The 12,079-nt window shown below is 43.2% G+C and overlaps 1 protein-coding gene across 1 annotated transcript; it reads right to left on the minus strand.

Moving 5' to 3' along the window:
* Window positions 1–231: 231 nt before the first annotated feature.
* LOC108600357 (serine/arginine repetitive matrix protein 2) lies at window positions 232–6,293 on the minus strand. Its single transcript, XM_017987883.2, is given in 5 exon segments — window positions 232–1,681; window positions 1,741–2,139; window positions 2,141–3,384; window positions 3,386–5,087; window positions 5,142–6,293. Coding segments are annotated over 5 exon segments (5,088 nt in total). The 5' UTR covers window positions 5,924–6,293; the 3' UTR covers window positions 232–720.
* Window positions 6,294–12,079: the final 5,786 nt, after the last annotated feature.

Consider the following 12,079-nt stretch of genomic DNA (forward strand, 5'->3'; position numbering starts at 1 on the left):
TAGCATTGAAGCAAAGTGCTTGTATTTGAAACATTAAATAAAATAAAAATGTTTTTAATATTAATGTAGAATAATTCAATAAAACGTTGCTAAAAACTTAATAAAATTGCGTTTTTAATTATAAGCTTAAAATTCATCTGGATAGATAAATAGTTTAAATAATTAATTGATGCAGCAACCAACCGAGTTATGTAAAAACCTTTTATATATTTTATTAAAGTAGTAGCTTGCCTTATTAATTAGCACCGAGTGTTCATCGCTTGGCTTCTGTCCAAGTTCCCCATAACCATTGCATATATATTTAACAACTTTTGTATTTGTATTAAGTGTGTACAATCAATGAATTGTTTATTTGTTTGTATAATTGTGTGTGTGTGTGTGTGGTAATTGTTAATTACGTATGTCACTTATAATAAACATGACTCAAAGGGGATGGTGGTGGGTGGCGGGGCAGGGGCTAGCATTCAATATAATTCTTATTTACAATTAATTAATTTCGTACAACATGCGCCATCGAAATCAATAGTAAATGCATTCTGCTTACAAAATATAAATCGATAATTATAAATATAAAATTCAATCGGGAATTAACCAGCGACGCATTTTAGGTTAAGAAAAAAAATAATATTTTCTACATCAATGTCAAGAGACTACAAGTTAACTACTTAGGACTAAATTGTAATGATGTGTCCAGCTTAAGGATTGGCAGCAGCTCTCCGGCTAAGAAGTCACCAAGGTGCTTGGCGGCACTTGCTTGAGATCAGCTTGAGCTTCGTCTAGGCCGGCAGTGCCGCCATCCAGATCCAGCGTCTTGGGCAGCGGTCCAATCTTTTGCAGAATGTCCACAGGTATAATCTCTCGCATTGCGGGCACGGGCTGCAGGTTGTTGAAGTTTGTTGAGAGCGGAGGCAGCGGTGGCGGCGTCAAGTACTGCGGTAGCATGGGCGGCGGCGTGGAGATGAGTGGGGGAGCAGCCACCTTGACAGGCGGCGACGGCGCTATAGGAGGCACTATTGGTGGCACGTCTGGTGTGGGCAGAAGGGCAGCTGTGGGGCGGGATGGGATAGCTGGAGTTGGATAGTTGCTGTAGCTTTGAGCGCCGAGCACGGGTATGGGCTGCGCAGCTGACGGCAGCGGCAGCGGCGGCGGCGCAGTGGGCGGCGGTCCACGCATATAATGCGGCATGGTTTGCAGCGGCGGCGGCGGATGCTTGCTAAAGAATTCCTGCAGCAGTGCGTCCGTCTGTGCTGGCAGCGGTGGTGGTCGCTGACGCAGAAACGCGGGCATAGGCAGTCGTCCCGTCTTCACCAGCATGGCCATGTACTTGGGATCGAAGCGCGACGGCGGCTGCGGCAGCGCTGAGCGCATCATGCGCGCATTACTCACGACAATTGCGCCCTTGAGCTCATCGAAGTGAAAATAACGGAAGCGCGGCTTCTTTGGCAGTATCACAGGTTTATCCAAGCCTGCGGGCCTTGGACACGCAGGCGGTGGCGGCGGTGCATGCCCCAGCAGCTGCTCACGTGCGCGCTGCTCCGCAGCAGTCTTGGCGGCTTGACGCTCCTTAAAGGTGCGCAGAGCACGATCGATTGCCTGCTGGACAATCTTGCGATCCTCGCTGTCGCTTTCATAATTCGGCAGCACATTGTCCACAAAGTTGACGCGCTTGCGTTTGGGTTTGCTGCAGCAAAAAAAAAAGAAAAGTTAAAGATGTTTATGATGTACAAAAGTTCGACTTACCTGTCGTCCTCCGCTGGCGGCTCCACTGGCGCTGGCGGCTGCTCTATGACTGGCTGCTCCACCACTGGCTCCTCGCTGGGCACAATCTCCAGCACATTGCCCTTTTGCACTGCCACCGATGTCTTGGGCAGCTCACGCAGCACCGCACCCACTGGCTGCTCCAGCTGCTGCGGCTCTCCAGCATAGTCATAATCCGTAGCTGGATACTCTTGATACTGCGCATAGGCCTGCTCCATGTTGTAGGCGCTGTCCATGTAGGCATTATAGCCATCATACTGCTCGCCATTGGCATCCGGCTCCATTATGGACATGTTGTAATAATAAGCAGCTGCCTCCATGCTCTGGTTCTCCGCAAAGTAGTCGCTGAAGTTGTGCGCAGGCAGGTCGCGTCTCGGCGGCGCTGCGTCGACGCAGCGGTGAGCGCGACTGGGACCAGCTGCGACGCGTGGGCGGCGACGGTGGCTTGAACGGCAGCGGCGAGCGTGAGTAGCCGCGCTCGCGACTGTAGCTGCGGCGACGCCCCGAAGATGGCGCCGGCGAGCGTGGACCGCTCATTTTGCCAGGCGCTAGAGGTGAAAGCGAGCTGCGTCGACGTCCAGGCTGCGGCTGCATTGGGCGTCGTCTGCGCGGACTGCGACTGCGCGTGCGACTGCGGCTCATGCTGCGACGCGATTTGCTGAAGCGAGAGCCACGTCTGGGCGAGTGCTGCAGGCGTCGACGTCGCGGACTGGGCGAGCGTGTGGCCAGCCGCTCCTTGCTGCGAGCGCTGCGCACAGGGCGACGGAAATGATTGCGGTTGGGCGAACGTGAGCGTGAACGTGAACGCTCCCGCTCTTGATCGTGTGCGCGTGAGCGATCCCGTGAACGCTCCCGCTCGCGTGTGTGTGAACGTTCGTGGTCGCGCTCCCGCTCGCGAGTGCGTGAGCGCTCTGGCTCGCGCTCTCGTGTGCGTGAGCGCTTCAGTGGCTGATGGTGGTGCTGATAGTGCTGCTGGTCATGATGATGCGACGCTTGTTGATGATACGGCGCTGGCTGATGATGATTTGGACGCATTGCTTGATGCGGCGGCAGCTTAGCGCGCGTATCCATTATGGTCGGCTTAACAATAGCAATTTCCTTGGGCGGCCGACTGAACTTCTCCTCCATGGCAAATGCAGCCGGAGCTGGCAGCACTGGCGGCGCTTCATGCTCATCCTTGTCAAATATTGCAGACTTGCGTGTAAGTTTTAGTGGTGAAATGGTCAACTTGATTGCCTCACGATTCGCATCAAAAATATTATTGACTGGCGTCATTGGTCGCGCTGGCTGCTCCTCCTCGCTGACCAAGGGCTTCAGCTCCGATTTGCGATACTTATCCATGATGGCATTGCGTTGCATTAGGAATAGCGACTCCATTTTGAGCAGCTCCTCGCAGATGTCATCACCAGAGTCATAGTTCTCACGCATCATTTGTATGCGCGCTAGATTGTCCTCCAGGCTTTTCAGCTTGCGCAAATCCTTGCTAACATTGTTCTTCTTATGCAGCGCTGGCGTGCTCTGTGCTTGAGTTTCCAACTGTTGTTGCTGTTGCTGCTGCTCCTCGCTGCTGGAGTCCGCCTCATCATCATCGCTGCTGCTGCTCGAGCTGCTGCTGCTGCTGCTTGTGCCTCGAGTCTGTATCGCTGGAGCTGCTGTCCTCGTCTTCGTCTTCATCGGCAGTGTTTTGGCTTAAGGAACTCGCTTTGCTTGTATCCATTGCAGCCTCCGCTGTGGCATTGCCACCACCCATTTTAATACTCTTCATAAACTTGTCATATAGCTCGTGTATATTGATGAGCGACTTGTCTGGCTCGTCGGCAGTTGCTTGGCTGCCTATCGACTGAGTTCTGGGTGGCGGCGTGCTCTTGGCATTCCACAGCTCCACATTGGAGTCATCATCTTCGCCATAGGCGCGGCTTGTCTGCGCTGCCTGCTTGGGCGTATTACTATCGCCGCCCACTTGGGAGTCGTCATTTTCCCAGCTGTCTATATAGTCGTCCGTATCGGGACTATGCTCAACTGGCGTAGCTTGACGCTTGGCGGCTCTGGGTGGTGTTAGGTTGCGCTCCTTTTTAATGTGACGCGGCGACATTAAAGGCGGCGTGCTGGAGCGATGCCTCTCCTGCTTTATGCTGCGCGTGGCACTGCGTCTGGGCGAGAGTCTGGGCGCTGCAGCTAATACTGTGTCACGCTTGAAGGGATTGGCAGGCTTGGCATCGCTGGGCTCCTGCTTAATGCTCAACGCTTCTTTTGGCGCTTCCTTTTTGCTTTTGAGCAGCAATTGCTGCTTGGCCAGCAGCGCCTCCAAATGCAAATCATCATCCTCCAGCAGCGCTCCAATGCGACTGTGTATCTCGCTGTATATTTTCTTCACCTTCTGCGAAGCAGCAGCAGGTGCGGGTGCGGGCGCGGGCGCGGGCACAGGTATGGGAGCAGGTATGGGCATAGGCACTACCTCAGCTTTGGTTGTCGGCGGCGGCGGCGTCATGCTGCGCTTAGGCGGAGGCGTCGTGCTGCTGATGATTGGCGGCGTTGTTGGCGTCGCTGGTCGTTCAACACTTGACGCTTTGTTCAGTCTTGGTGGCGATTCGGCAAATATATCAAACGCTTTAGGCGTTTCAGCAGGCTCAGGCACTGCTGCTGCGCCTGGTGGCGTCAGCGAGAGTTCCGAGTCCTTGGTATTTGTAATTGGCTGTGGCAGTGCTGGCGGCGTTGTTCCACGTTGTTCCTCTTCAGTCTTGCGACTTTTGCTGCGACTGCGTGTGCAGCGACTTGAACTAACTTTTGGCTTCTCACTCACTTTTTCCTTGGACGGCTCACGCGCTTGGTTAGCTGAGCGCACAGTGTGTTTTTCTTTGGAGCGTTCTCTATCCGTTTTGCGCTCCTTAGAGCGGGAAGCTTCAGTTGCCTTTGTCTTCTCCTTAGAACGTTCTCTTTTCTTGTCTCTATTAATTTCTTTGGAGCGCTCCCGTTTACGCTCATGCGACTTTGCCTTGGAGCGCGCTCTGTCTTTGTCTCTGGAGCTCTTTCGTTCCTTGGAGCGTTGTCTGTGCTTTTCCTTCGAATCTCGCCTAGCTCGTTCCTTGGAGCGTGCATTATGTTTTTCTCTTGATCGTTCTCTTCTTTTGTCACCATGGCCTGAATGTCTGTCCTGCTTATCCTTCGAGCGTCCGCGTTGCCTTTCATTTCGCTCTTTCAAATGCGTCTCTTTGCTTTGCGCTTCTTTGGCTCTTGGTGGCTCCTTCGGCTTGCAGCTCTTGTGATCCGCATTGCTGCAGTCCGAGATAACATTATAGATAAACGGCAGGCGTGGCTGTGATGTTGTCCAGCTGTAAGCACACCACATAAATCAATTAACTTGTTAATTTAATTTAGCTACTTACATGACATCCGACTGGCAACGTTTGGCGCTGTGACCTTGCGCCTGACCTGGGTGCGGGGGTGGTACAGGGCCATAAGTGCTCATTGGCTTTGAGCCGGCGGCGTTCTGAGCAACATTGTTTGCTGTTGCTGCTGGTGCCAAGGACGACATGTTGACGGGCATGCGATTGGGCACTGTTGTTCTGGGAAAGAAATGCGCACGCATGCCGCGCATGCCACCTCGTGGCATTCTGGGCATTCTATGGGCCATGCGTCCATAATCAAAGCACGGCGGGCGCATATGAAAGCGCAGGCCCATAAACGGATTGGGACCGTTTGGCGGCGGTGTTGCAGCAGCGGCGGCTGCTTCGGCTTGCTTTTCCTTGCGCGCCTGTTGCACATCTTCTAGGTTCTTTTCGCCTTCCTGGGACGTGTCCGTGTCGGAGTACAAACCTTCGCTGTCATCAGCCTCATTCGCTGCTGCTGTTGATTTGCCATTTTCCATTGTACGTGCTGTTGCATTGGATTTTCGCCTGATGGCGTCCACCTCGAGTTCGAGCTTAGCACGCACTCCTTCCTTGCAGCTGTCGTTATCGATTTGCGGGGTCAGCTTGCGCAATGCTTTGTTCATAACGTCCTTGGCCAATATTTTCTTTAGCGCTGGACTGCCGTTGACTTGTTGTTGTTGTTGCTGCTGCTTATGCGGCGGTGTGACCAGCTCGCCGGGCTCCAGATCTTGCGTCTCTTCTGTTGGCAACTTTTGCGTGTCAGCCGCCTCCTCACTTTTGCATGTTAATTGGGACATGTTTGCATAATTTTACAATAATTTTCTCCGGTTGAAATAGTGTGATTTTTTGCATCAATGGCGGCTCCGCGTTGTTCGTTGTTCGCACGAAGTAAATGTAGTATGTAGTTGTGGGTAATCAATGCGTTTGCTTTTGCTTTAGCGGGTTGCGGGTGTGGGTGTGGGTCATCCTCATTGACGGCAGCGCTTATTTTGGATTGTTGATTAATTGTTGCTGTTGCTCGAGTTATGAGCGCACGTCACTTGCTGCGTTGACCTCGTACGGCACACACGCTGTGCACACGTTTTGAGTTTGCTTTTGTTTGAATACTTCATGTAAAACTGTGTTTATTGCATTTTCTTTTCTTTTTTTCTTATGATTGTGGGCAAGCAGTGTGACCGCAAGACCAAAAGTCGTAAATTCCGAATAAAAACGCACTAAAAATGGAGACGTTCAGTGCTGCGCACTTGTTTGCTGCTAAATAAAAAAGCTGTTGGCCGTATAGCTTTAAAATAGCCAATTAATAGCTGCATTCATATATAACACTTCAGACAGATAGAACTAGCTAAAAACTAGCTAAATAAACAGCACTAATCATGAATTATCGATAACACACTTTGAGAGTCACTGATTAATATAATTATCATTACGCGCATGATTCAAAATTGCTTTAATTTTAATTGCACAATGCTACTAATTGTACCAAAATGCAATTTGTAATAAACGGTAAGTAATTCCGCTTCCTCTTAGCGAAACGCAAACCAAAGTGTTTAATAAATGACAAATAGCGAGCACAAGAGCCGCTGGGCAACCGTTAGCATTACCACCAGGCAGCAGCACCTAACTCAAGCGAAACGCTCGCAATGAGGAAAAGCCACAGCACACAGGTTATGACATAGGCTATAGATATGTAAGCATAGAAACCGCAGAGCTCAAGGGGAAGAAAGAAGGGCCCCTAAGCGGCCAGTGCCCAACAGCAATTGCAGTTAAAGTTGCAGTTGCAAGCAAAAGAGAGTGCATCGAATCATGATCATGATTTAGGTTTTCGGTTGCTGCTGCCGCTGCTGCTGCTGCTGCTTTGGTTGCCACAGTTTTTCTCGCTTTTGTATATTTTGCATGCAACTTTCACCGGCTCTGGCTGCGAAAGGTGCAAATTAATTTGTGCCGCCCCACAATAACCTTACTCTGCGCTTTGTCTTGATCATTATACGTAATTTAAGCGTAGCTTTTCTTCTAGTATTTCCCAAAAACAAAAATATATAAGTTTATATGCGACTCTTTGTTATCTTTTTGGAAAATCACATTTGTTAAGTGGATGTGCAATGAAGAAAACAAAAGAGTTTTGCACAGCGAAATAAAAATAAAACCTCTCAGACTGTAGCGCATGACTTGATCTACTGATAAATGGGCGCTATGGACAAATATATACACTTGTTCAAACTGTAGCGTACTTTGACTCTACGTTTTTGCCAGAGCGCGACCGCCAACTGCCACAAGCCACAAAATTTGACACCTGGGTGCGAAAACCTTGAGCGGCATTGTTTTCTTTTCTTACAAATTTTCGTAACTCCTGAGAGCGACGCAGGTAAACAAGTTAAAGTAGGAATACAAAATATTATATTAAACAATGCAGCTATTTTGTATGCCGAAACAAAAATATTATTTAAAGTTAGTTAAATAAATGTGCGGAATCTGTTTAAATTTGTTTAAAGCTAATTAACATTACTAAATGCCATTTTCAAGCTAGGCAGCAACAATATTTAGTTAGTCAAGTATTTATGATCTGCCTAACAATTAATAAAAAAAAGCGCTCTAAAGCGCAACGCTTCATGGACATTGAGGGCGACATTGTTGTTGTTGTTGCTGCTGCTAAATGGCACTAGTCGTAGCTCCAAGCTCCAACTCTTAGTTTTCCGCTGCAGGCAAGTCATTGACATTCAACGCTGAAGCTGAACAGTCAACGAAGCTTGAACTAGAAAACAGATAGATGGGCTTGCCAGAATGCTTTGGTGTTAATTGGCATACAAAGTTTTTTTTAGTTTAGCTAAAACCAATTGCCATTTACCATAAAATGAAAATAATAATAATGATGCATAAGCTGAATGAATAAAAATTTCTCCGCTGCCACCATTAGGGAAATAAACAATTGTACAAATTGGCATTGCGCTCAAAACTGCTTTTGTTCCAGTCTAAATTGGTTGAATATTTTTGTTATTGTTGCACTGAGAGCTGCTGCTGCTGCTGCGGACTGTAATTACATTTGTGTGAGGTGCTAAACGTCGCTCTTTGCACGCTCAAAAGGGAGAAGAGGGTCGCTCTCCATATATATTTATAGCACTTGCAATTCTAGCTGACATCGTCAAATACACAAATCAAAATATAAACCAGCTTTCAGTAAATAAACAGCACATATAGCATATATATAGTTAGAGCTGCATGCATGTGGGCTTAAGTTCCTGCTTTGACGAGTTATTAAATTGTTTGATAGCTAGAGTAGGCGGTTCAGACATATTCGAATGCAAATTTCAATCAATTATTTTATCTAATTGCTTAAAAGTAAATAAAGCTGGGGGTGCTACTATATGCACTTAGATAAAATTAGAAAATTAATAACAACAAAGCAATTAGCAAATATAAAATTTCTCTTCAAAATATATAACGCATAGTTTGTTTTTAAAACACTTTTGCTTAACCTTGCTCTAATGTAGCCCATTTTAATTTGCTTGCCCATTTAAAACTAGTTCGAGCAACATTCTCATATATATATATTTAATATATATACATTTAGTTTTTATAGTTTTCCTATAGTTTAAAGTTAAGTTCATCAGAGTTTAGAATTTTAAATTTGTTCTGCAATTTTTAAAAGCAAATAAGGAAATAAATTTATATTTTTGTAACTTTGCTTTTGATATATTTAAAAAATGCGCTCAAAACTAAACATTAAGGCTTGAAATCTTAAATTTGATGTGAAATGTTTTAAGACTAAGGAATTAAATATAATTTTCAATGCTTAGATGTGCTTTGCAACTTTGTTTTTGGTATTTGAAACTATTGCTCAATAATAAACTAATTACAAACAATACTAAACAAGGCATTAAATATAAATATTAATGAATATCTAATGTTTTAGAGCTTTTCAACTTTGTCTTTGGCATTTGACACTTTTAATATATTTTAAAAGATGCCTCAATGCTTAACTTGAAGCTGGTACTTTTTCTAGACAAATATGAGATAACCTAAAGCAAATAAATCTGGCAAAGACTCAACTTTCAAACACATTGTAACACGTGAATACCCGCTCAAGCATACGGGTGCAAAATCATAAAGCTGAAAGCAAAAAATCCCCAAACAATCGACAGATAGCTTTATTATAATCACCTCAGCATGCATTCTGCCGTGACAAGGCCTTATACACTAACAATTAGTAAAGTATGCGTTACTTAAATTTAGTTAGAAGTTTGCAAAATATGTCAAGAACTGCCATAAATAATATTTTTAATATGCAGCGTGTGGTTTATGATTTTGGTAGCTACTACTGCTAAGCAGAGCAGTAAAAGTTCGTTGCCCAGCTGCTCAATAGATCAATAGATAGCTGTTCATAACGCATATTGCTAATGTTGTTTATATTTTATTTTGCGCGTCGCTTGTTTACCTTTTTTTTAATGATTAGCAAATTTTTAATTTAAAATGGCGTTGCTAACAATTTGTTTTTTTTGTTACCGGCTATTATATATAAGTTTTATAGCTGTGTATATATTTTTTTTTGTTTTTACAGTGACTGTGTTCAATTATTATTATGGCCACATGTGTGTGTGTGTGAGTGTGTGCATAATCTATCAGTATCTTTCACTAAAATAAAAAAAAAGCTTTTTGTGTTGCTCTTTTTTATTATTTTTAATTCCCAGACTTGTGTCGGAGCCGGTGCCAAGTCGTTGCTTGGTACCAGCTCAGCTCCCAAGTCAAGTTAGGCGCATCGATTTTTAGTGGAAATTTTTTTCTCTTTAGTTGTAAACACACACACACAAATAAAATAAAGCGGCTAATGAAATTATGCAGGGATATTTAACGCTACATAAACAAATATCCAAATATTGTTTAGCAAATTGCGCAGTAGACAGTTGAAAATAATAAGCTAGGGAATTCCTCATCTACATAGAAATTATATATGCTCGTCTATTTATAGACCTTTGAACTTATTTGCTTTTAAGGCAGGTCAAGCTTAAGTTTAAAAACCTGTTTTCGTTTAACTAATTAAAACGACACTTGCCGCTAATTATGCGCTTGTTATTTTTTATCAAAATCTTCAATACACTTTCTAAGCTGCGGCTAATTTGCAATTGTAGCACACAATTTGTTAAGCAATCTTTTTTGTATCTGTAGCTTAATTAGTTTGGCAGATTTTTTCTTATGCAAATTCAAGCAACAAAAGCAAATGCTGGAAAAACTGAAATTGAAAATGAAGCTGAAAACAAACGAAAGTTTGGCAAGCAGAGATGAACTGGGAATTGGGCGTTTCGATTGCATAAGTGCCAGACAAACAAAAAGAAATTTAATAACTAATAACTCAAAGCAGTGGAGTCTGTTTGGAAGATTTGTATGCGTTTGGCTTTTTATTGGCTTGTGACATATTAATCATAATAAATTATATAATTATTAACAAGCTTGCATAATAGAGCAGCTCGAACTGCTCGTCTTGGGTCATGTTATGTGAGTTTAAATTTTAAAAACACTTTAAAATGTTTATAAATTTTTAGCCACAGCTGCAAGTGCAATGCGGCGTATGAGTAATGTTTGGTATTTCAACTAATTATGCATTTATTAGAAACTGCTGACTGTTTCCATTTATTTTTTTCGTTTTATTACCAATTTTTTTTTAGCCTGTATATTTGCATTTAAATTAAAACGGCGCCTTGACTTTTGTGGAGTGCGCATATTTTTCTACACTACTGTATACATATATAATATAAATTGTGTATACTTATTGCAGAGTGCAATGATTTGTGGCCACTACAATTATTTGAGCGGCACAGAAAAAAATAACAAAAATCAAAAAAGCCGTACTATGTTTGTTCGCACGACTTTTTTTTTATTTTTTGCTGCTGCTGCTGTCGTTATTTGTTGTTTGCTTTTCGTAAGCAGCAACAAGTTTTGAGTGGTGCAACAACAACAAGCAACAGCAACACAGACAAAAGCAGCTGCCACAAAAGCGACTCGATCAACGGCTGTTGTTGCCGCAGCAGCGACGCCAGCAGCGCTGCCTCAACACTACAACTACAATTTATGTGTGTCGAGTCGAGCTTTTGCTTGTAGCTTGCGCTACGCTTAAGCTGCTGAGCATATGAGCATAAATTTGTTTACTTAAGTGCAACACTTAAAGCTGCAGCTTTGTTATTTTTTTTTTAAATTTTATATATGCATAACTAATAGCAGGGAAACTATTTTGCTAGGCAAAACAACTAAAACTAATTTTCAAATTCAGCGTAAAACAACAAGCTACAAAAATAATAACAATAAATATAACTAATTTTATTTATAGATAGTGTAACTTCTAGAGCAATTTAGTTTGAGCAATATAAAAGGCATTTAGTAAAGCGTTTCAGTCATTTATTTAACAAGTCTAATTATTAAGTAAGCTAAAGTTATTCATTTAGTTGCTTAGTTTATTTAGTCACTCACTCTTTTAGCATTCAGCTGCGCTTTATTGCGTTGAATGATGAATGTTGAGCAATGATGACTAAAAAAATAAATAGACCAAAGCTGCACGACTGAATAATTTAAGCTTTGCTAATATTTAAATAAATAAATAATATATTTAATCAAAATAATACTGCATAGCATTCAACATTTTGCTGCATTGTATGAATTTCAACGAAATCTAAATTAAATTAAATTGCTTAAAATTTGATTTTACAATAAATTTTCTATTATTTGTAAATAAATCATAATAATGATTAAATTAAATACTTGCATATATATTTATAAATTGATAGGGGTATATTTGTCATACGCTATATAAAAAAAAGATTAACCAACTGAGCCTGAGGCAGCAATTCAAAGTTACGAACGTAGCTAATTATGGAGACTTTTGATCAAATTATACTTTAGTCATACTATATGTATATATGAACTGAATAAATTGATTTATATAAATCAGTAATATGTTATATAAAATGCTG

This window comes from Drosophila busckii, chromosome 3L (assembly GCF_011750605.1).
Source record: "Drosophila busckii strain San Diego stock center, stock number 13000-0081.31 chromosome 3L, ASM1175060v1, whole genome shotgun sequence".
Taxonomy (NCBI): domain Eukaryota; kingdom Metazoa; phylum Arthropoda; class Insecta; order Diptera; family Drosophilidae; genus Drosophila; species Drosophila busckii.